General features: G+C 31.8%; 1 protein-coding gene across 1 annotated transcript; it reads left to right on the top strand.

The window, feature by feature from the left end:
• Nucleotides 1-1,705: 1,705 nt before the first annotated feature.
• Nucleotides 1,706-17,788, top strand: LOC143067462 (COP9 signalosome complex subunit 6-like). Its single transcript, XM_076240753.1, has 11 exons — nucleotides 1,706-1,936; nucleotides 8,270-8,401; nucleotides 9,173-9,261; nucleotides 11,777-11,839; nucleotides 12,502-12,552; nucleotides 13,497-13,611; nucleotides 14,223-14,315; nucleotides 15,094-15,194; nucleotides 15,474-15,542; nucleotides 16,764-16,847; nucleotides 17,609-17,788. Exons 1-10 carry the CDS (start codon nucleotides 1,765-1,767, stop codon nucleotides 16,833-16,835), a joined length of 957 nt encoding a protein of 318 aa, XP_076096868.1. The 5' UTR covers nucleotides 1,706-1,764; the 3' UTR covers nucleotides 16,836-16,847; nucleotides 17,609-17,788.
• The last annotated feature ends 7,261 nt before the right edge of the window (nucleotides 17,789-25,049 follow it).

Raw genomic sequence — 25,049 nt, 5'->3', positions numbered from 1 at the left:
TTCCTATCCATAAAATACAACATCCAAAGCAAATAATTTTGTTAAATGAAAAGATAGGGGAAATATGAGTTGCTGAGTGACTGTGCATGAGTATTGTTTACCCCTTTGTTTCACAAATCTACTTCTTAATTTGATTAATAACTCAGAGTGACTAATCAAACTAATTATTGAATTAATAAACTCAATTAAAAATTATAAAAATTTATTGTGATTAGCTACCTATTGATTTTAATAAATAAGTAAATTGAAAGTTTTTTTTTTCTTTCTTGGTGCAATAACTAAGTTAAAAAAATGTATTAAAATAAAGGCAAAGGAAGGTGACAAGAATCAATAAAATTAAAACACACCTATATTAATTACTATAATCACAATTTGGAATGTTTTCTTTACAATCAATAAGTTATTTTTTGTTTTATCTAGTTATTGAGTGATTATACATGTCATATAAAAGCAGGAAATGGGCTTCGTTTTGTTTGAAAAGGATGTGTATACAAGCATATACATTAATATTATATTGGTATCACAAAGAAATACATAGAGAATAATACATGACAAAATCCGTATCATATGCCGTATCATCCCGAGATACCAATATCAGCCATAGGGCCTTTAGGCCCGAGGGATGATATTGGTCGAGGGTGATAACACACAATTTTCATCAGTCTTAATGATAGCACAAGTTCAAGTTCATAATTAATTAATTGGATTAACAAATAGGTGATTAATCTTATCATCACAAGCCCCTCATCAGATTAACTAATAGAGCAATAAGAGAATGTTAACATGAATAAACAATACTCACATTCAGCAACTGGGACTGGGCCTAACATTTTTCTTTCATTCATTTTAACTGTATCTCTCGTGGTCAATGTTGTTTTTAATATTATTGTGATCGGATATTTTAATTTCACTAATTTAAGGTAAGAGGTTAACATGTTAGAAAATTTATCAAGTCCTACAGTGGTCAGGTCAATATTTTTTACCCTTGCAATAATTGTTCACTTTTTTTCTGTTAGTCATTTGCAAATTTAATATGATAATGATAGTTTTCAAACTTAAAGACATTTATTTAAGTAATTAACATAGTCATTCTATAATTTTTAAAGATACATGCCTTTTTTTCGGTGAATAGCCTATGTTGGTCAGGTCAAGTTTTTTGGTCTTTTCAACTTTTTTTTTCTTTTTATTTCTTTTAATTTCTTTGTTAAATGTTGCAAACTTCTTAACTACTCAATTTGAATTCATTCATTACAATAACAAAATAGATAAAATCATTTTTATATCGATCCGGACATGAGTCACGGCAAAGGTGTAGTTGGTCAGGTCAAGTTTTCTAACTCTTAAAATTATTTTTTTTTCTTTTTTTTTCTTATATTTTTGAAATAAATGATTTAATCTTCCTTGGTATCGAATTTGAAGTCTATCCTGTCAATAATAAATTATTTTTTAGCCGTTTCATATCGGTCAGGACAATAGTATTTTCGAAGTCAAGTTGGTCAGGTCAAGTTTTCTAAGTCTTAAATTATTTTTTTTTTATTTTTTTTATTTCATTTATTAAATATAAGTTCTCATCTTGCTTGATTCCAAATTTCAAGTAAATCCTTCAAATAACAAAAAAGTATTAAGCATTTACATTTCTGTCAGGACTTTGTCAGGACATTGTCAGGACATTAGTGTAACCCATTTAAATGATCAAGATCATCAGACGTCAAAAGTTACGTCCCTTTGAAGTATTTTTGTTTTCTTTCTTTTTTCTGTTTTTTAATGACCATGGCTTCCCAAATGGAGATCGATACACCTTCTACTAGCATGACTAGTGTGATGGCTAGCACAACTGCATCAGGAAGTGTTTCAGTGTCGTTTCACCCACTTGTCATAATGAATATTTCTGAACATTGGACAAGAGTACGAGCCCAAGAAGGAAAACCAACCCAGGGTAACATAATTTACCATAGATTATAAAAGTTGTTGTACACATGGCAGAAGCAAAATCACAATTAAAACCCATGTTTGCAATAGAAAAACAAGTAATTGAAGGCATGTTAACTCTACTTTACTTAAAGGAACATTATTGCATATCCTACTGACTACTGTAGTCTAAAATCGGTCATCTAGTTAGTTCGTTTGGTATTTGTGTTTGAACTTAACACACAGGGAAACTACACATTGAGGTCACTAAGCTACTTCCAGTGTTGAAATTAGTGCAGAATACGTTTTCTCTACACTTTTGAATTACTTCACAAAATCCCACTTCCTACCTCCTTTGCTTTGTGTACATTCCATTCAGCGTTATCAATCTTGTGGCAGGCAATACAGGTCAACCAAATCGTTTTTTGGGATAAGATTGCTTTTAAGCAGAAAGAAGGATGGTAGTCCCTGGATAACAACTGACATCAAACGTCTAATAAGAAAGAGGGATCGATGGTATAAGAGAATGAAAAAATCTGGTAATGGAGGCGACAAAAACAAATTCAAAGAACTAAAACGTCGCACACAGAGAGAAATCAGGAAAGCTTACTGGAATTACATCGACAGTATAGTCTCACCACCAGACCTGAATAAACCACAGGAAAAACCAAACTGCATGAAGAGATTCTGGACTTTTATAAAACACAAGAGATCAGATGGGAGCACAATACCCCCCCTAAAATCTAATGGAACTCTACACTCAGAACCAACAGAAAAAGCAGATATACTCAACGGACAATTTCAGAAAGCCTTTTCAGACAAAACCAACATATCAAACCACGAATTCCAAAAGCAGTGTAATATGTCTGGTAAATTTCAAAACATCTCCGACATCAATATTACAGAAAATGGTGTTAACAAACTTCTGAAAAACCTAAATCCAAACAAAGCAGCTGGACCAGACAACATAACACCTCAAGTCCTTAAAGAACTTGCATCAAACATTGCTCCTATACTGGCAATTATATTCCGCCGCTCATATCTTACAGGGGATGTGCCAAGTATTTGGAAATCAGCTAACATCTGTCCAGTGTATAAGAAAGGGAAGAAATATGATCCAATTAATTATAGACCAGTTTCACTCACCTGTATATCATGCAAACTAATGGAGCATATTGTAACCAGTCACATTATGTCTCATGCTGATGCACAAAACATAATGTATCCACTACAACATGGCTTCCAGAGGGGACTATCATGTGAGTCACAACTCATTGAATTCATCGATGACATAACTGGCTTCTTAGATCAAGGTAAACAAACAGACTGTCTCATAATGGACTTCTCAAAGGCATTTGACAAGGTTAGTCATAGCCTTCTCATCCACAAACTGAATCATTATGGGATAACAGGTAAAACTAATGAGTGGATAAAGAACTTCCTCAGTGACAGAACACAATCAGTAGTGGTGGAGGGAGAAACATCAACCTCAATACCAGTGGAGTCCGGCGTACCCCAAGGATCTGTCCTGGGACCAAGTCTTTTCCTATTCTACATAAATGACATGCCCCAGGATATCCAATCAACTGTACGACTGTTTGCTGATGACACAATTGCGTATGTCACAATTTCATCCGATGCTGACTCAGCAAACCTTCAAAAGGACCTTGACAAACTAGCTGTATGGGAAACAAAATGGCTCATGAAGTTTCATCCTGATAAATGTAACGTTCTCACCATCTCCAAAAAGCGAACACCAGCTAAATACAGTTACACACTACATGGCCATAACCTTGAACATGTCACAGCAGCAAAATACCTGGGATGTACCATTGCATCAGATCTCAAATGGGGTAAACACATTAGCAACATCTGCTCCAAAGCAAACAATACCATCAGTTTTCTTAAAAGGAACTTAAACATCTCCAACAAGTCTATAAAAGAAAAAGCATATGTGTCCCTCGTCAGACCAACATTGGAATATGCTAGTTCAGTATGGGACCCGTACCAACAAAATGATATTTATAGATTGGAAATGGTCCAAAGGAGGGCAGCAAGGTATGTTACTAACAGATACCACAACACTTCATCTGTTAGTGACATGCTTGAACAACTAGAATGGACTACACTACAAGAACGAAGAAAACAGAGCAGACTGATAATGATGTATAAGCTTAATAACAGCTATGTAAAGATTGATACATCAAATAAACTGATACCAAACGAACGTCCTTCCAGGAATAACAACGAAAAAGCATTCAGAATTCCATCATGCAAAACTACAGTTCGGAAGGAATCATTCTATCCTAGAACAATAAGAGAGTGGAACACCTTGCCCAACTGTAAGGTCTCTGCCCCGAGTCCTGAATCTTTCAAGGCTCAGCTCCGTCAGTAATTAAATTGACATGTTTTTATTTGCACTTGTATATAAAATTCACCTAGTTTTTGTTTTTGTTAAATTAAAATTTTTTCATACATGCGCGCACTCCATAAATGTGGCAGAATAGTCAACCAGTTGACGGTGGCCGCTTACTGGAAGAAGAAGAAGAAGAATCTGTAGACTTATACCATTGACTCCGGGCAATGCCCTCACGTCAACCGTTTAATTCTTAACAGCAAGGAACATCTCAGATTTTTTAGATTGTCTTTCTTTGAATGGTATAAAAAACAAAAGGATTGAATTTAAACAACTGTCCTATAATGTTCTTCTCATAATATTCATGTTTCGATATTTCCCTTGACCATGTTGACTTGTATGGGTTTTAACAACACAGAAAATCAGAATTAAGGTAGATAGGGTGTCTTCCTCCATCTTGGATTTGGAAATACCAGAAAACAAGGTCTAGATCTTTAATAGAATGTGCAAATTTTTCGAGTAGTAGGTAATTCATGTGTAAGAACTTCCACTTCTGTATAGAAAATTACATGTTTTATCATATTTATGGTTGTATTTTACAAAAAACAGAAAACTTTCATTTGATCAAACTTTTTTCAACTTTGCCACATAAGGGGAGGCAACTCAAATGCAAGGGCAGATAATTCAGATTAAGGTACTTTTACAATACAGTGTTCTCCCCAGGCCGTTTTAGCGTCGCGGTGCCGCGACGCTATATTTTTTCACCGTGATGCTATAATAATTCCCGCGACGCTATAAATATTTTGAAGATGCTATTTTACTTGTCCTCAATTTTGAACTTTCATCTATTATAGATTATGATCATAAAAATTATATCACCTTTAATTGTAATCCCTTTAAGTCGGACACTTAAGGCAATTAAGAGATTAAATAGCTAGGTGTTAATTGCCCTCAGGGTGATAACTGTTTGGATGCGAATATCCCACGCTGACACTTGTGGCATGACTAATACCACGTGTCTGCAATCACCAATTTCGACATGGAAAAATGCAATCACAAAACAATTTGAAATCTACGTTTTGTATTAAGAAATTTCAAAGATTGAAATGACTTTTATTTTTTTTTAAAAAGGTCGTTTATTTGTGAAACTCTCCAAAAATTACTTTCTTACTCTTCCGGTAATACGAGAGCGAGAATTTTGGTTTAGAGCTAAAATAAGTTTTATACTTCTTTAAAAAGTTATCAGAATTGGCGTAAGTTTATGTTGAATCCATTTAATGCATTAAAAGCGTCTTATTCATTCACAATCTCTTGTCAAATAATGTTTATTCTCGGACTCATTTTCGTAAATTTTTCTACGGCCGCCATTGCACATTTTTGTGTAAACTACGGATAGGAACCGGACCAGATATGACAAAAATCTGCATTTTCACGATAATGACAACAGATGGACAGTAGACAGAAAAAATATACCAAGAGAGAAAACTACGCATTAACAGACTATTTGTTAGATAACTTTGATAAATTACATATCATTTTGATGTAAAGATAAGAAACAACATATAGTTAATTTTGTGTACTAGATATTTAGTTTTGTATATATACAGGTTGCACTATAATGAACCATTCATTCATTTGACTTATTGTTGGGTAACTGAAACCACATATTTATTTTTATTTGGCACAAAAGCAAAAAAATAATTCTGTAACTATAAATGAATTTAAAGAAAACATAAACTGAAACTACTGTTTTTGTGGTTATAGTTTAATTGTATTCTCAGTTATGAATTGAACAATATAAACTAAAATGTATAAAGGAAATAGAGCATCAACGCGACGCGACAAATGACATTAAAAAAATACAGTTATTTTTTTTTACGCAAAATGTGATGCTATCCAAAATTTCTGGGGAGAACACTGCAATAGAATGTGTTAGGAATTTCTCTATTTTATTATGTAGCAAGAAAACGGGTCCGGTGACCCCATTTTTTTCTTTTTCTTAACTGAAAGCATATTATCAAAGCTATCTTCTCATATGTTATCTCAAAATTCTATGGTGTAGTTTATGCTTTATTGCAGAAAATTGGGTTTTCCATGCATAATCTATACAAAATTTGTCAATTTTGAACACTGTGTAGCATGAAAATAAGCCCGGTGACCCATTCTTTTTATTACTTTTTAGCTCACCTGACCTGAAAGGTCAAGTGAGCTTTTCTCATCACTTGGCGTCCGTCGTCCGTCGTCCGTAAACTTTTACAAAAATCTTCTCCTCTGAAACTACTTGGCCAAATTCTACCAAACTTGGCCACAATCATCCTTGGGGTATCTAATTTAAAAAATGTGTGGTGTGACCCGTCAAACCTACCAAGATGGCCGCCATGGCTAAAAATAGAACATAGGGGTAAAATGCAGTTTTTGGCTTATAACTCAAAAACCAAAGCATTTAGAGCAAATCTGACAGGGGTAAAATTGTTGATCAGGTCAAGATCTATCTGCCCTGAAATTTTCAGACGAATCGGACAACCTGTTGTGGGGTTGCTGCCTGTGAAATGGTTATTTTAAGGAAATTTTGCAGTTTTTGGTTATTATCTTGAATACTATTATAGATAGAGATAAACTGTAAACAGCAATAATGTTCAGCAAAGTAAGACCTACAAATAAGTCAACATGACCAAAATGGTCAGTCAACCCCGTAAGGAGTTATTGCCCTTTATAGTCAATTTTTAACAACTTTTCGTCATTTTTTGTTACTTTTCTAAAAATCTTCTTCTCTGAAACTACTTTGCCAAATTTAACCAAACTTGGCCACAATTATCATTGTGGTTTATAGTTTATAAAATGTGTCCGATGACCCAGCCTACCAAACAAAATGGCCGACATGGCTAAAATTAGAACATAGTGGTAAAATGCAGTTTTTGCTTTATGTCTTTGAAACTAAGACATTTAGGGCAAATCTTTCAAGATTTTAATGTCCATCAGAATAAGATATATCCCCTCACAAATTTTCAATTGAATCGGACAACCTGTTGTCGGGTTGCTGCCCTAAAATTGGTGATTTTAAGGAAATTTTGCAGTTTTTGGTTATTATCTTGAATACTATTATAGATAGAGATAAACTGTAAACAGCAATAATGTTCAGCAAAGTAAAATCTACAAATAAGTCAGCATGATCAAAATTGTTAGAGGACCCCTTATTGCCCTTTATAGTCAATATTGAACAACTTTTCGTCATTTTTGTAACTTGTATAAAAGTCATTTCTAAAACTACTTGGCCAAATTTAACCAAACTTTTATATATTTTTTTTTCACTTCTTCAAGTAAATAAAATTAACTTGTACATTGTTGTACATGTATAAGTAGTACCCCTGACTGTTTTTTCCAGGATTGCTGATCAAATACAATAAATCAAAAAATCAAAGCAGATCTCAAAATTCAGCTGTGAAATATAAACGTTAGAATTTGAATTGAAAACCAAAAGATATATGAAAAAGAAAAAAGAAACAGGATATACTATTTTTTACAGAAACTCTTATTATAAATTATGTTTTATTAGTTCACAAACATGTCAAAATACAATAAAATGAGCATTACTTTTCTTAATAAATCTTTATCACTGAAATGCATTCAAGCAATTGTGCACAATTTTCATAACAATATACCCTCTTGTCACATGATTTTGTTTTTGTGCATTTCGGAGAGGAGTAGGGCACAACTGGGTTTGTTGTATTTTGTTGATAAAAAACATGTACAATTAGATGTAAAAAAAAAATTGTCTTGTAAAATTTCATTCAGTCTGGTACAGCTAGGTTGTTTACCAGACTGATTTTTCTGTAAAAATAAAATTCATTTGTGTAGTCTGGGGTAATAATACTCAACACCATGGTTGTTATAAAGAGACTTAAAACATGTATTTGGTGATAATGTTAATGATTGGTTTATTATTGCTTGACATCCTGGCAGTTATTTTGCTAATTTATGCTAAAATTAATTTTTACTGTTTTTAAGTTCTTGGAGCAGTTATTGGTAAACAGAAAGGAAGAATTATAGAAGTGATGAACTCATTTGAGTTGCTATTTGATAGAATAGAAGATGAGATAGTTATAAATATGGAATATTACAACACTAAGGAAGAGCAATGTATGTATTCATGGTATTTAAGACATGTAAGAGAAAGATGGTTATATTGTGGCAATGTGCACAAGGTCATGACCTCATGTTAAATTTAATAAGAAGTTCACAGATCATATGCTTCATATTTTTATGCCCCACCTACGATAGTAGAGGGGCATTATGTTTTCTGGTCTATGGTGTTTGTCCATCCGTTCGTATGTTATTCCGTCCTTGCGTTCGATCGTCTGTCCCACTTCAGGTTTAAGTTTTTGGTCAAGGTAGTTTTTGATGAGTCTGCAGTCCAATCAACTTGAAACTTATTACACATGTTCCTTATGATATGATCTTTCTAATTTAAATGGTCCACTGAATATAGAAAATGAAAGTGAAATTTTCAAGTTAAAGGTAGCTTTTGATGAAATTGAAGTCCAATCAACTTGAAACTTAGTACACATGTTCCCTATGGTATAATCTTTCTAATTATAATGCCAAATTAGATTTATTACCTATTTCACTGCCCATTGAACATGGAAAATGATCCATGTATTAAGAACACATTCTTGTTTTTTTTTGTATGGACTTCATTCAGATTTACAACATACATGTACAATGATGTACATATATACCATTTAACAAGTTTAGTTATTTACTCTATGCTAAGATGTAAAACCTTTATTTTAAATAGTGTTAAAGTTATACAAAATAAACAAAAAGTATCTATGAAACAAATTATTTCAAATCATCAAAGAAATACATGTAACCATAAGTTGAAAAGTTTTGTAACTTGTTTTGTTTCAGTTAAACAAGTATTTAGTGACATGGATTTTCTTGGTTGGTATACAACAGGAGAGCAACCTACCCAGTCTGATATACGTGTACATAAACAGGTAAAATATACCTCCATTCTGTCATTCAAGGATGTGTCAGTACAAGATATCACTTAGGAAGCTACCATTTGATTTTTATGGGGGGGCTAGGATGAAATTTGAAAAAAATAGGCAGGACAGGAGTTTTGAGTAAAAAAAAAAGGCAGGATGGGACACTTGCAAAAAAAAAAAGTCAGGACGACAATTTAGGTAAAAAAAAGTCAGGATAAACTAAAAAAAAAAAAGGCAGGACCGATTAGGCCAATTAAAATTAATTGCTAGATTTTCATCCCCGCCCGCCCCTCTGAAATCGTCCCGCCCCGATTTTTTTATTTAATAAAAATACGATTTCCGGATTTTGTTCATGTCCGTTACCGGGAACCTTCGATAATTTCGTTTCATTCAAAACTTCCTGTTTCAAATTTCGTTTTTGTGTTTCTTCGAGTAATCTAACGAAAATGATTAAGTCGACATATGCTGCTACTCTATGATGACAACATCGTCTATCGAGAATAGAGATTGATAACGAGAAGGGCATGAAATATTTGATATACAAGTAAAACGCCTTGTCCTTGAACGCAAATTGCGGTAGTCACATAAAGTGAATCGAAAACCGTGTTGTTTTTTTTATTTATACAATGACTTTGTGTTAGGAAATTTGGACTGTGAATGAAATCCAAAGCCCAAGAATCGTAGAACAAATTGGTTAAAAAAACATGACTTGATTAAACAAATTGACACAAGCACGAACTTGTTTGATTTATGACCGTATATTGAGAAAAAAAAGTCGACAAACACGCATTTTAATTATAACAAGCCCTTGTCTGTTGTTTTTGTTGACAAACAGCAAACACCCTCTGTAACTGTCCCAATACCCTCAATTTAGTCATTAAACAACAACTACTTTTTGGTTAAATTCATGTTTTACATCATAATTACTTTCAACACTGAGTTTACATTTTATTCTGTACTCATAATACTTGTGTTACAATTATACAAGTACATTTTATTGATTTTATAGGGACTACAAACCATTGCTTAGAAAGCAAAATAAATTTGTTGTAGGTATAACCCAACTGAAGAGAGCATTTCTCTTCTTTTTGATGTATATACTATTCATAGGTTTCTAAAGCGGCAATTTCATGTATAACAGTGGTTGCCAATCAGGGATTTTTATTTAAGAGTTTAAAAAATAGTGTAGAATTCCTTATACAGCATGTATATACATTATACAAGCTTGCTTTCCACTAGCATATACCGCGGGGTATGAAGAACTCGTGACGAGGGTTTCATATGAAATAAAATTTAAAAAATAAAATCCTCCCACCCACCCCTTTTTTTTCAAAAATTTGGATGAAAATCTACTAATTAATTTTAGTTGGCCTTAGAGTGAAAAATAAAAAGGCAGGACAGAGATTACAGCTAAAAAAAAATGCAGGACAAAATTTTTCATCCTAGCCCCCCCATAAAAATCAAATGGTAGCTCCCTTATAATATTTAAACCATTGAAAGTTTTGGCATTCCACCTAACGTCTTACCATACCTATATTTAAAGAAATGTTTAAAATTTTATCATCATCAATCAGATCCCCTAAGTCACTTCTCAATCATTACAACTGATCGGACATGCTTGGTCAGCTCCTCGGATATCTACGATGTTGGTTTACTGATAGATGGCTCAAGAACATAACTATTTTCAATGACAGAAACCAATCCAATGCTGTGCAGTTTACCTTCTTGCTTTTGTAATTACCTGCCTCAGCATACTATCCAAAACCCATTTAGGAAGTATACTAACCAAAAAATCTTACCAAAACCAAAATGGTGGCTGTCCTAAATAACAAAATATTTAATCCCTCACCAAACCTGTTCAGGCACCAAGCTCAGCGTACCAGTCACGGTTGTTAAACACCACGAGTTAGTAAAATTTTATGAACCTTTAGCTACAATGTACATGTAAAGATGTTTTCCTGTTTGAATATTTGTTACTTGTAAACATGATAAGATATGAGTTTCCTATCACCATGATCACTTCATTAGAAAATCATCTCACTCTGTAAGCTTCATATATATATATATGTGTGTGTGTACCTTAAACTATCACACTGTTTGCAGCATTTTAATCATGTTAAAGCTTATAACAGTTTTTTATGAAGAAAAAATAAGCATATGACTTTGCAAAAATATAAATTAAGCATGCTAATTATTCTATTGTTTCAATATGTGCATTTAATTCAGTCCTGTCTGTTGGTAGCAAAGAAAAACCATCAGTGGTAACACCTACATTGTATTTTTAACCGCACTGTTAAATGATGACTTGTAAAAGTATTTTTTGTATTTTGTTGCAGTACTATGAAGGTACAGGTAGTCATGTATACCTTCTTTTTATGCATGTGTTACAGAATAGTGAAAATATATTTAAGTTGAATATATATTCAATTTATACAAAAATGTAGTCATCTGCATAACCATGGCCAGCATTATGGATTTAGTTTTTGATCCAAAAATTTCACTGTATTTTGAAATTTTATTACAGATTGTCCAAATAAACGAAAGCCCATTGTTTGTAAAGATGAATCCATTGGCGAGAAAAACAGATGTGAGTATCTAGCAATTCATACTACATGTATGGTTGTATTGTTTTTTTCTTTAAATAAATCAATTATAGTAGTCAACCTACATTTACATATCTGGAAACCCAAGGGACAGTGATAAAATGTTTGAGTCAATTTGATTTCCACCTGATAGCCTTAAAGAGGAGTTGACATGGCAACAATTAAGGCAATAGCCAGAGAAACTTTTGATTTGAATTAAATTTGGCTTTGAAAGAAAGAAATACATGTACAACGGAGCATGTTTGTTTGAACTAGACATGTTTTATTCTGACCCAAGTGTAACATTATGCACATGATCTTTTATCACCTTTCATGGCATGATGAATAGGACAATCATTTTGATGTTAAAAGATGTGATTTTATTTAATTGAGCATCGAAGAGGAGAAAATGCATCTTAAACTGACTTTGGCATACCAATGATATACTGATCTTCAATTTATAGAAATAGATACATCCAATATCCCTACAACTTATCTAATATGGCTACCACCATTGAATTTATGCTAAACTGTGATGATTAGTTCAGCGTTTTCAAAAATATTTTCTGAAACCAGCGTACCAATTTATAAGACAATTTTCTTGGTTATCCATGATAGCCAATAACCCTACAGTATTATCAATCTAGTGTATATTTATTTGTTTCAGGTGATGCCAATTTCTATATATGAATCTGTCATAGACTTGGTGAACAATGAGGTAATTGTTTTTTTATAATGTGTGTACTTTGTCAGAAAACTCTTCCTTATTATAAAACAATAAGAGGAGTTATGATTGCCAACAAGACAACTCTCCAACAGACTCAGACAGAGACCAACTGATTTAGAAGTATTCAACTATAGGACACCATACAGGCTTCAATAATGGTCAAAACTCATATTGCATATACAGCAATGTATAAAAGCCTGAAATGACAAATGTAAAAATTTTCCAAACTATCAAACTGAATGGCTTGAATAGCTCCAACACATTTTTACAGCTAAGGTAATTGTCTAATATGAGATGCACCACTGTATGTAGAATCAAAGAAGTAAACTAAATTTAACTTCATAAGCCTTTTAAGGAATTGAATCAAACAATATACAATACTTCTTGTTAGTGAGACGGTTAAGTGGTTATACTTAAAAAATTTGTAGCTAGGTTTGATTTCAGTCTTGATGTTGACTGTTTTCAGTTCTGAAGTAATACATTTGTGATCTAGATTTTTAAAACTATTATTTAATTAATATTGCTACATGTAAACAATTCACAATTCTGATTGTCATTCATACCCAATTAGCAGATTTAACTGTGATACATTAGTCATTGAACCTTCCTTTTTGAATTGAAGAAACATGTTTTGAGAAAACATTGCCTTCGGACGTTCAGCAATCAACAATTGATCAACTTGATCAATCACATTAACCAAGTACACTCATTTTAAGTTCCGTGAAATTCTACCCATTTTCAATTTTGATTTTTGTTTAGGTCTGTTATTTCATAATTATGGAAATACTTATTGAAATCTCTGCAACTACAAGAACCCTTGGCAATAAATATTTAAAATCAAGATTAACTCATTTATTGCTGTACAATATTTTTTATGAAGATCATGGATAGTTTATGTAATATGTGAATAATTTCAATGTTTGTATTGTTTTCAGGCAACCATGTTATTTGTTGAATTAAGCTATACAATAGCAACAGAAGAGGCAGAGAGAATAGGAGTTGATCATGTAGCAAGATTGTCATCCTCAGAAACATCTGATAGTTCAACAGGTATGACTGTTATATTTGTTTGTTCTGTCTAGAAAACATGACTTCAGATTAGCTACTACTTGCTTACAATATGTGTGTCTATAATTTTATTCTGTTATTATTGACAGACCTGGTATCTTGTTTATCTCAGTTATTGATCTAACATAAGGTACAAATGTATATAAAAGAACAAACTATAAATCAGTATAAGAAAATTGTTACTTTGAAAAAAGGGGTAGATAATAGATAAGAGCAAACAAAACAATAATAATATCAAATAATGCTTGTAGTATCTGAGAGGAAACTCAATTCATCCTGCTGATTACAAAATGTGTCATCCTTTGCTCGAATAAGTGTTATCTTTATAGGAGATTTTATACAGCATGAACAAAACAATACAGGAAGACATCGGTATGGTTGTGTTCATTGTCAAGAACAAACTACAGAAATTAAATGTCAGAAAATTAAAAGAATAATTTTAGTCTTGCTTTAAACTACAATTGATCAAATTGATGTTCATCACAGAAAATACCATATGCAACAGTTATTAAAAAACAGAGTTATTAGAACCTAGATCAATAATCCTATTTGGCCATAAAGGGAGACAAATTACTAACTTGTGTTTTTTTTAGTTGCTGAACAGTTGGTTGCACAGCATAGTTCCATTAAGATGTTACACAGTCGAGTGAAGATTATTCTGGAATACATCAAAGCTGTAGAGTCAGGTATAACTTATACAGCCAAGGGTTTATCTAAGTATTTTGATAATTGAGCTGTTTATGAAGGTTAACAAGAAAATATATGTTATTTGGGAATCCCTGGTGACATTGTTTCTGTAGTTTGAGTTTGGTTTCGTTTGGAGAAGTTGATTCAGTGATATATGTTTTTTTTTCCCAAATGTAATAATGTGTATAACTAAAAGAAAAAGTTCATAGTACACAAAGTATAGATGGCATTATTAAAAAAAAAAGTGTTCAAACATGCATTAGATGGCTTTGAACTTGCATTCTTCTGGTTTGTTTTTTTAATTTAGGAAAAATAGAGATGGTACAAGTATATACATCTCAAATACAGAAAGTCAATATCATTCCATGTGGATTTATATCTGAAGTCACCAAAATGTGCTGTCAACAATCATGACAATAGTGACCACTCTTTTTTTAATTTATTTTTAATATAAAAATATTATACCTTGAGGTTATGTTTAGCATGACAGATCATCTAGTCTTGCTTTATTTCACTTTATTCCTACAGAATGAGTTCTCCAGACATCTGTTATGAATTTGAAGGTTTGAATATGTAAAAAATAAATGATTTCTCACCATGAATTTTAAATGTTGAAAATAACAAAAACAAATTCTCAATTTGAAATACTTTTTAAAAACCTGTTAAATTTTCCCACTCATTTTAATACATGTTTACATAATGTTTTAAAATAATCTATCAAAATTGGGAATTGTGTTAAGTTTCATTGTTCAATGATGAATTTGTTCATTATTTTAGGTGAAATTCCAAAAAATCATGACATTTTGAGAGAAGCATACAGTTTATGTTATAGATTACCAGTGTTAAATACTCCACAGTTTAAGGAAGACTTTTATAATGTAAGTAAACTGTAGATTAGCAAGAAAAATCAAATTGTTGTATTGTATTCGAAAAATTTTTTTTTCAGTTTGTGTATGAACATGATGAAATGTCAACAATAAAACTTAAAAGTGTATGTACATTCATTGGTAAGAGGATTATTGTTTTTTTTATAGGCTGTAAGGAGTAATATAAAATTGAGAATGGAGATGGGAATGTGACAAAGAGACAACAACCCAACCAAAGCAGAAAACAGCCTGCTTTTGTATAATATTTATGTTGTATTTTTACATTTTCAGCAATGTAATGATGTTTGTTTGATGGCTTACTTAGGAACACTTACAAAAGGATGTAACACAATGAATCAGGTATGCTAACTTATATCATACTAAAACATATACTATACAAAATCCAATTTTTGAAAAGTCCAAAAGAAATGGATTACACTGCATAAACTAATTTTCATTTATCAGCATTTCATGCATGTTTGATGAGGCTTGATGCCATTTAACTAACAATTTAATTGACATATTCAGACATTCTAATTTTTATATGCACATCAAAATTTTGACAGGAAATATTATGGTATACAAATGTCCTGAGTCACAGAACTTTGTAACTAAAACAGGGGTGTGTTTTTTATATGTCACACCGTATCTCAAAAACAATTTATGATTATTGCTTAAAACTTTACACACTTCTTAGATATATTAATGTAAAGATCTGCATACTTTTTGGTGAATATTCAAAATTTTAGTTTAGAGTAATTGAGTTTTTTGTTAAAAAAAAGGGGGTTTCACATGTCGCACTGTATCTCAAAATCGATTTATGTTTATTGCTTTAAACTTAAAATTTTCCTTAGTTATATTACTCTAACATGTCTAAAGATCTGTATACTTTTATGAATTGATTCAAAATTTTATTTTAGAGTTATTGAGTTTTTTTGTAAAAAAAGGGGGGGGGTCACATGTAGCCCTCTATCTCAGAAACTATTTATGTTTATTGCATGAAACTTCACACACAAGACAAGGGTGTTTCATGTGCATGTTCGCAGCTGTTTTTTTACCTTTTCAAACTGGACCAAATCACTACTTCATACCCCAGGTAATTCCATTCCCCTACTTACTATTGTATGCACAAATATAAAGAAATATATTTGAAAAGTATATGGAAAAAAGTTGGCAAGTTATACATGGTCCACACTAGGTACTCTATTTGTAGACAATGCAAATCAAAAGACAATAACTGTCCTTGGACCAATTCAGATGACCTCTAAAGAATGCTGATTGTCATATCATCCAAATTAAACCGAACTTACTGCTAACAGATAAATATTATTTCAATATTACACTTTCATAAATAATTATTACCAACAAATATACACTTTTTCTTCTTCTAAACCATAGCTTATGTCCCTTTTATAAAAGGTACAAACAGTCAAACAGACTGTGAGACAGTTATCCTTGCTTCTAGGACCAGCTTATCGTTATCAAAAAGCAATAAACTAGGTCCAATTTTTTCATCAAAAGGGGATGAATGTGATAATTTCCTTTAAGCAAATGTTAAGAATTGTTGCTTTCTATCTTCAGTTTGTGACCAAATTCAACATGATGCACAACAGACAAGGAACAGGACATCGGATGAGAGGAGTGATCTTTTAGTTTTTGTCAATGGTATGTTTTTCTTTTACTGTAATTAGATCAAGCTGTTTGTTTTCTCTGTTGTATTGTCCCATATTTTTTATCACCAGTAATAGATTTTACAGAATCCTAGACAAACGAAAGCTTGTTGCCAGTGACAGCTGCTTTTTACAACAACAAACAAAATTTAAGACTGTTGTGTGCATGATAGGCTTAGTTTTTGTTATAACTTTTAGTTATGGTCGGAAATTAATAATATAACAAATATAGCCTTTGTATGAAGTCAATACAGGATATATCGCCCCAAAGAAGTATATTGACCTTGGACTTCGTCCTCAGTCCATATACTTCTTTCAGGTCAATATATCCTTGTATCTATCTCATACATAGGCTATATTTGTATAGTATCATTTCTTGACCATATTTTGACTATTTATTTATTGTGTCTGTTTAGTTAACGCATCAATGTGAATATAACGGAATTTGATGAGACTGTCATCAAAGTGAGAGGGTTAGCGCTATAAAACAAGGTTAAATCCACCATTTTCTACATTTGAAAATGCCTGTACCAAGTCAGGAATATGACAGTTCTTGTCCATTCGTTTTTGATGCGTTTTGTTATTTGAAATTGCCATGTGATTATGGACTTTCCAAATTGATTTTCCTCTAAGTTCAGTATTTTTGTGATTTTACTTTTTAGTACACTTTAAGCTACATGTACATAAACTTCAGAATACTTTTATTTTATATTTTTAGTATGTGTTTTATATGTGTTTTTCATTTTATATTTTCAGTATGTGTAGTATATATGTGTTTTTATATAAACTGAAGAAAGACCATCAACATGATCAATGGAACTTTTATTCACAAACCTTGCAGAAAGTGAAAAATATTTAGAGACATGAATCTGACAGGTTTATATTGTGATATAATTTGTAAGTTATTACATCTGATTAATAAATTTGGTGCCTCAATTTTGGAAGTGTATTTGTAAATATTTATTTGACATTGTATTAAAATCATTTCACGTACTATAATATCACATGAACTGGTGTGTTTCCATGCAATTATAGTTATGAAATACATATGGGAACTTTGATAGAAATCAATGTGAGTCTCTTTACATGTAATTAATGTTATGTTTTTCATTATTGATCATGATTTTGTCATGTTGATCTTTTCGTTTTTATTTGGCAAAGACAGTTACAATTATCTTTCTCCCTTGTCCATCTTGGCCTGCTAAAAGTTAAGGTAGTTTATAGATGTGACCTTGTTAGATTCTGGTGTTACCTGATCTTAACCTAAAATTATAATTATCAGATACACATGCTATTGGTTTTACACAGTGATTACACATAGGTTCAGTGGTTTTTTGTTCAATTGGATACAATCTTGTGCACTATATTCCTTGTGGAAGCAGGTTTACAAGTGATTGTTGATAGCATTTTTAATTTGCATGATTTGCTTTACAAAATCATTCTGTAAAAATGTCTAGAAGTTGGAAGAGGTTGTATCCTGGACCAGTACCTAGGTCAATCACTAGCTTCATCTAAATAGCCCACTTATGTCAAGGAAACTTTACTTGTGTACTGATCAAAACCTTTCAATATCAAGAATTATAAGTGAAGAAATTGATTGATGGCCAAATAATGTATTCTGCCCCTTTCAAAATTCACATTTTCACTATGAGTTTGATCAGTCACCAAAAGAGATAAAAAATACATACTCGAAAACTCAAAATACCTGAAATTTGTTGCTGGTTAAAATCAGTTGTAGTAATGTAGTAAACTACAAGCAAGAAGACTATCAACATTGAGACACTCTTTTCACACTTTTTGAACATAATTCTCCACTATCAATTAGTAGCAAAAAAATAACCAATATCATCTCGAATGTGTACCAAGTCATGAATCTTTTTTTAATTACAACACCTGCAACTGTTGATAATAAAGTGTTCTTTCAACATAAAAGTCAATTGAAAATCCCTGTAAGGTTGTTCTTTTTTTCCAGTAAAAACAAGCAACTAGATATTAGAACTTAATCTTATTTATATCAAAGTAACAACATGAAAGATAAGTTCTAATGTAACTTGTTTAAAGTACTTAAAGTAATAAAGAACAATAATTATTGAATTAAAAAAAAAAATCTGCATTTTAAGATAGTATGAATTAACAGCAAATGTTTTGATAGGTACAAGGGTATCACCAAATAATATTTGTACTATTGATCTCTATAGAAATCATTAACATCACATCAATTCATATAAAATTGACAAATAAGCTGTAGTCTGTACTACCCCTCTTGTCAATGCTGATTGTAAATTACAATTTACTATAAATAGAGTCTTACATATAACAATTGGCAAGGTATACTGATCAGTGAATTAGGCCATACATTATTTAGTTATACGAGTCCAATAAATGTCTCAGTACAGTCATTGTGCTTCAAAAAACTAGAAATATATTTCATAAGAAAAACTGTATATGTTTTATTGTATATTTAAGAACTTGTTACTTGTGTGTTATATTATATGGATTCATTTATTTCTACGGATGCACATTTTTAACGGGGAAAAAAATGTTTTTCATCAAAAGTTTTTTTCTCCGACTTACAAGCTTACTAGCTGGTATAGAAAATTTGAATATTGCTGAACATTTAAATTTGTGGTTCCCATACACCTACAAAATCCACAAAAATAGTTAAATGTTACACTAAAATGGAAAAAAAATCAGATGTTCAAAATTCATTATAACTTGAAACTTTTGTTTAATTATTTATTTTTCCAGGGAAAAATCATTGCAGCAGAAGATTTATGATTTTGGTTTATTTAAAAATTAAAGAAAATGTGTTTGTTTTCAGCCTACAGTGATCTTTCTTTAACAATTTATAAACATCTAATTGACTAAACTTCACAAATCACCCAGCTGTTGTGAGACAAACAGGAATAATGTGAAGAAATTTTTTGACAAAAATTTCATGTTAAATATTGAAAAAAAATATAGTCTTTTGAGGAAAATCTGAAATGTACTGTATGTTCAATTCAGGTTTTTATTTATTTATTTGTTAAAATTTTGCTAAAAAAAACAAGTTCTGCTGCAATGAAGCTGCAAGTTTTTAAAGTTAAGGATTTTTTTTTTTGGTCTAAGAAATAATAAGTCAGAATCTTTTGAAGGTTTACTTTTGTATACACAAAAAATATCCATCAAACAGCTGTAGACTTAAAACCATCTACTGACATGTGAAATTCTGAGGTGTAGTGAATATAGTTCTTAAAAAAAACTTATTACATACAACATATTCTCAATAAATTATACATATTATGCTGTTAAGCTGTTTATGACGTTAAATATTACAATGCATGAAGGTATATAAGTATACATCACATTTTCTTGTTTTCATAAAACACATTTACTCACACAAATATCACAGATATAAAAGTCACTAGCATAATTTATGGCAGTGTGCAAATATTCAACAGAAATGTTTAGGTGTTTGTTTCTGTCCATCGATTTCAACATTGTTTTCATAAAGGAATCCTACAAGATATCACAACCGATTTGCTTTTTCAAGTCATATAATTTTATGGAGATTCCATGATTGAACACATATTTCACACTTTAGAAAACAGTTAAGAATATTGTTTAAATACAATGTATATTAAAATAGCATCTACATATCACCTATATATGACATCACCATTTGTTGTGACAGTGGTGACATCCACAACGTAAAATATATCGATAAGTGGCATATACAAAATTGTCATCTTTACATTGTAATCTTACAGCTTTCATAATAGATAGTGACTGTCTACAACACTGACAGGTATATCTAAATGGTGTATATAGAACTGGAGAAAAAGATATCTCTGGCTCGGTTTTGGATTTTCTACAATGTCCCTCACACCTTGACATTAAAACATTCTGAAACGAAAAATAATAAATTGATTGATTGATTGTTGGTTGCTTAACGTCCAGTGGCAAAAAATAATAAATAAGAATAAGTATGTGACAAAATGCACTTCCACTGAAATAAGCATAAACATAAATTTACCAAAGCAATATTATAGAGCTAGAGTATGATGTTTAAGCTGGACCCTTAAGGAGCTACCTGTTGGTTAAGAATGTTAGACGGACCGGGGAAAAGGTTACCGAAAAATTTAGTATTAGTTCACTCCTACAGGTTTACCTAAACCCAAAGCCTTAAAAAAATCAAGAGTAACTTTCTATGCATGGACAGCTAGGGCTAGCAACCAACTTTGTAAACACAATTGAAGAAGTTTTGCAGATTGTGACAGCCGACTGCTAACAGATTTGTCGATGGAAGGCATCCGTCAACCCCAGAGCCAATTTCTATACAAGAAGTGCACATATTTGGATATTTTTTGTTGATATTCCAGATGGTACCTTATTCAATTTCGGTAGCATTTCTATGGGAGGTACCCATTGTGTGAAATAAACTTCTAGCTGTCAAGCTTTAAATGTTTGCATACACATTTAAAATAAGGAGATGTGGTATATGCTTGCCAATTAACTATTGGCCAGAGTCCTAATGCATATGACTAATGTACGCAACTACAGGTTACCATACATTCTTGAACAATGAACAAATCTATACCTTATAGGCCAGCTATTATATAAAACGGGCCCTGACATGACAAAATGCTAAACAAATCAAACGGGTAAAACCAAGGCCTTAATTAAAACAAAACCATAAACGAAAAAACAAACATGACAGAAAGACACCAATGACAGCCACGAAATTATATTCATCAGACTTGGGTCAGACACAAAAAGAATGTGACCAGGTTAAAGATGTTGAGAATGTTCAACCCTCCAAATAATCTGGAACTGTGGTGAAAAAGCAAAACAATGCAAAGTAATATGGGAATGGCTTTACTTTTGAGAACAGCACGAACCAAAAAAAAAAAAAAAAGGAGGACAAATAACACATTAAAGTAACGATATAAGAGTACTACATCCAGTTACTGAAAGCTAGCTTTAACCCATTATATCTTAAAAATACATCATGTTTTCCAAGACAAAATCATCAATCAGTATACATCCAACGGATTTAGTATAAAACATTACATTTTTGGTGGAAGAAGACTTTAAGTCTTCTGAAGGCCTATGGGGCCGACTTTAAAATCATTGCACCACCTCTGTATGGAGATCATTTATAAGAATGATCTAGAATAGAACCCAGATGGAACCAAGAAGTTGGGTTGCTATAACCAAACAACCCGGATGTTGAACCAGTTACCATGGTTTTGAACCAAAGAACCCGGATAGAACAAAAAAAAAAAAACCAGATGGAACCAAGGTTTAGAACCAGAGTGGCCGGATAGAACCTTATTGCATTTGGAATTTTCATGACTTTTTGTACCTTCAACATATTTTCTAAAACATTTATTTATTTAGTATATTTATATATAATTTGTTAACTCGCCAAGGCCTACAACATATTTAAAAATTATAAAAATGACATTATATCAAGAAACTGTATCGGATGCCCTTAATGATAAAAGCATGGCTGACTGACAAAATTCAAAGATGCAGTACTACCATAAAGATAATAAATAGTATTTTTTTCACTAATTTATTGACATAATACTAGTTGTAACATATTATTTTTGTATTCAATAAAATCATTTAAAGCACAATGTACTATTCTTTTTATCACAAAGACCAACAAACAGGTTGGGGACCCCCCTCCCCCACCTTTCTAGAGTAGTGTCCCTTAAATGAGGGACTAACCCTAAAACAAGGGGTCATTTTACTTTTGAAAAAAAAGAAAGAAAGAATTTTTTTAGGATTTTTAACTTAAAAGTGGGAAAAATCATTATGTTTGGAACAACTTTTCTAAATAAGGGGTCAAATTAATAAAGAAGATATAAGTTTAGAAACATCACAAAATTCTTTTGACATGTTTTGACCATTTAATACTTGATAGATGCATAGTTCTTGGGGAACAGTTTCATCAAATAATATGAATATAAAGGTGCTTAATTTTTACAATAGGTTGTAATGTTCTTTCAATGAGGGTTACCCCTCATTTGGGGTGTTGTTCCCAACCTGTTTAAGGTCCATCTTTGTGCATAATTCAAAATTTACTTCAAAATTGTAAATTTCAACAAGCATCTAATATTCTTACACAAGAAAATAAACTTGGTTCTGCTAGCTACATGTTCATCTTTTCTACTGATTTAATAACTAAAATCATGCAAACAGACTTAAGAAAAAGGCATGTAAGCTCATCATACAAATATGACACCTTTTCTAGACAATCCAGATCGTTCAAAATACTTCGCTAAAAATTGTAACCTTTTAAATTGTTGTCGCGCACTAAAAAACCCCATTGGAACTTTCAAAAGTTGGCAGGTATGTAATACGTCTTACTATTTTTATGCCCCATTTATGGGCATTATGTTTTCTGGTCTGTCAGTCTCTCCTGCTTCAGGTTAAAGTTTATGGTCGAGGTAGTTTTTTGGATGAAGTTGAAATCCAATCAACTTGAAACCTGGTACACATGTGTTCCTTATGATATGATCTTTCTAATTTTACTGCCGAATACAAGATTTTACCTAATTTTCACAGTCCACTGAACATAGAAAATGATTGTAAGGATGGGAAATCCATGTACTTATGACACATTCTTGTTTGAAGAAAAAAAAATGTCATAACGATAATGGAACAAAGCAGGCTGGGTTAGTGGGCTGCTTTTATGGTAATTCAAGTTACTTTTTATTCATCTTCTTCCACCTCAGAGCTATCAGTTCTTTGATTTTTACTGAAACTGTCGAAGAATTGTCAAAGTATGGTATATATAATCTTTAACCGGAACATTCATATTTACGACGGTTTGAAGTTTGTTTTGCATTACTGTATATTGTTCAATCATCTGCTGAATTTGAGTGTCTTACGTAACTTCCTTATCCTAGAATTGTAACAATCAGGATACAATTCTTATTAAATAATTATCATAAGAACATTTAATTTAATAAAACCTAAAATCGAAATCAAATGATTCTTCATCAGAATAGTAGCAATGGGTGTTGGAATGACGTTTCTGAATAAAACTAATAGTGTTTCTCCATGTGATCTACATTTTTGTACCTTACATTACGTGTGCCTTTAGTCTAAATTTGAATAGTAATGTTCGCTTAATTCAGAAGGCTTAATTACACAGAAAATTACATTCAAGAGGGAAAATACTCTTCGTTTATTAAAAGCTGTAGGAATCATTCATAGACAGACTAATTCACTTATGTCTAATAAACCGAGAACAACATTTATTAAACACATTAATTTACAGCAGGCCATGTGTGCATCCGTCTTTAAAATAACGTTAAAAAGGTTAATATAAGTGACGTCACAAGAACTGCGATCTACAATTTGGCGAATCGGGATCTGCTTTCATTAAATCAATGTAACCTGATTTTGGCGCCAATTGACCGTTTTACTACCTGGAAAAGCATCTGTTTGGCATACAAGTATATAATAAAAGTTTCGACTGTGGTTAATTTAGATTTTTGATTCCGTTATATCTCAACAAAGTAAAGGCGTGAAACAAAATATTAAGTGCATGTTTACCTTATGTTGTTTTTTATGAGAATGAACAAGCTAGAATTTGACACAAAGAAGATAACATGACTTTTACGATACTTCAGTTTGAACTTTCATACAAATTTGTAAGCTATGACGTGTATGAAGATTATGAAGGCTACATATCAAAAGTCAAATAAAAATCATATCACAATCGCAGGTGCTAGAGCACAATCATAAAAGTAAAACAATTGGAACATCGAACTCAAAATCAAGCAAGACCAAATGTGTCGACTTGAAAATTCATATTACATATCAAGCATGTCCTGGAACAAAAAAATGACTCTATAGATTAAGAGTTGGTACTATTCTTAGTGAATGTTAGGTTACCCATTTCAGCGAATCATTTGTTACTACATGTTATGGTTTATTAGAGTTGTTTCTACTTTTGATATCCATTTGATCATGGCTTTCCTGTCAAATTTTCCGCGTATGTTCTCATATGTCCAATTTGTTAGACTACTGATGGATTTTGAAAGATTGACTGTTTAAATTAACAAGCCTTTGGCCACCACCTATTGTCCAGGCTGTCTCTTGAAAGTCAGAAGCATCGTCAGTTGGCCTTTTTCTAATCTTCATTTCATGTGTTTTTTATTTATCTGAAAGACTTTACTTCATTCATATTTTTGGA

This window comes from Mytilus galloprovincialis, chromosome 3 (assembly GCF_965363235.1).
Source record: "Mytilus galloprovincialis chromosome 3, xbMytGall1.hap1.1, whole genome shotgun sequence".
Lineage (NCBI taxonomy): Eukaryota > Metazoa > Mollusca > Bivalvia > Mytilida > Mytilidae > Mytilus > Mytilus galloprovincialis.
Note: the sequence above shows the minus strand (reverse complement) of the source record. Positions and strands in the feature narration are given on the sequence as shown.

What these genes read in the sequence shown, in the direction of transcription:
- LOC143067462 (XM_076240753.1), top strand. Translation starts at nt 1,765, where the DNA reads ATGACCATGGCTTCCCAAATGGAGATCGATACACCTTCTACTAGCATG. An exon ending in CATTGGCGAGAAAAACAGAT is followed by an intron (nt 11,840 to 12,501) that starts GTGAGTATCTAG and finishes TATTTGTTTCAG; the next exon opens with GTGATGCCAATTTCTATATA. An exon ending in GATGTAACACAATGAATCAG is followed by an intron (nt 15,543 to 16,763) that starts GTATGCTAACTT and finishes TTCTATCTTCAG; the next exon opens with TTTGTGACCAAATTCAACAT.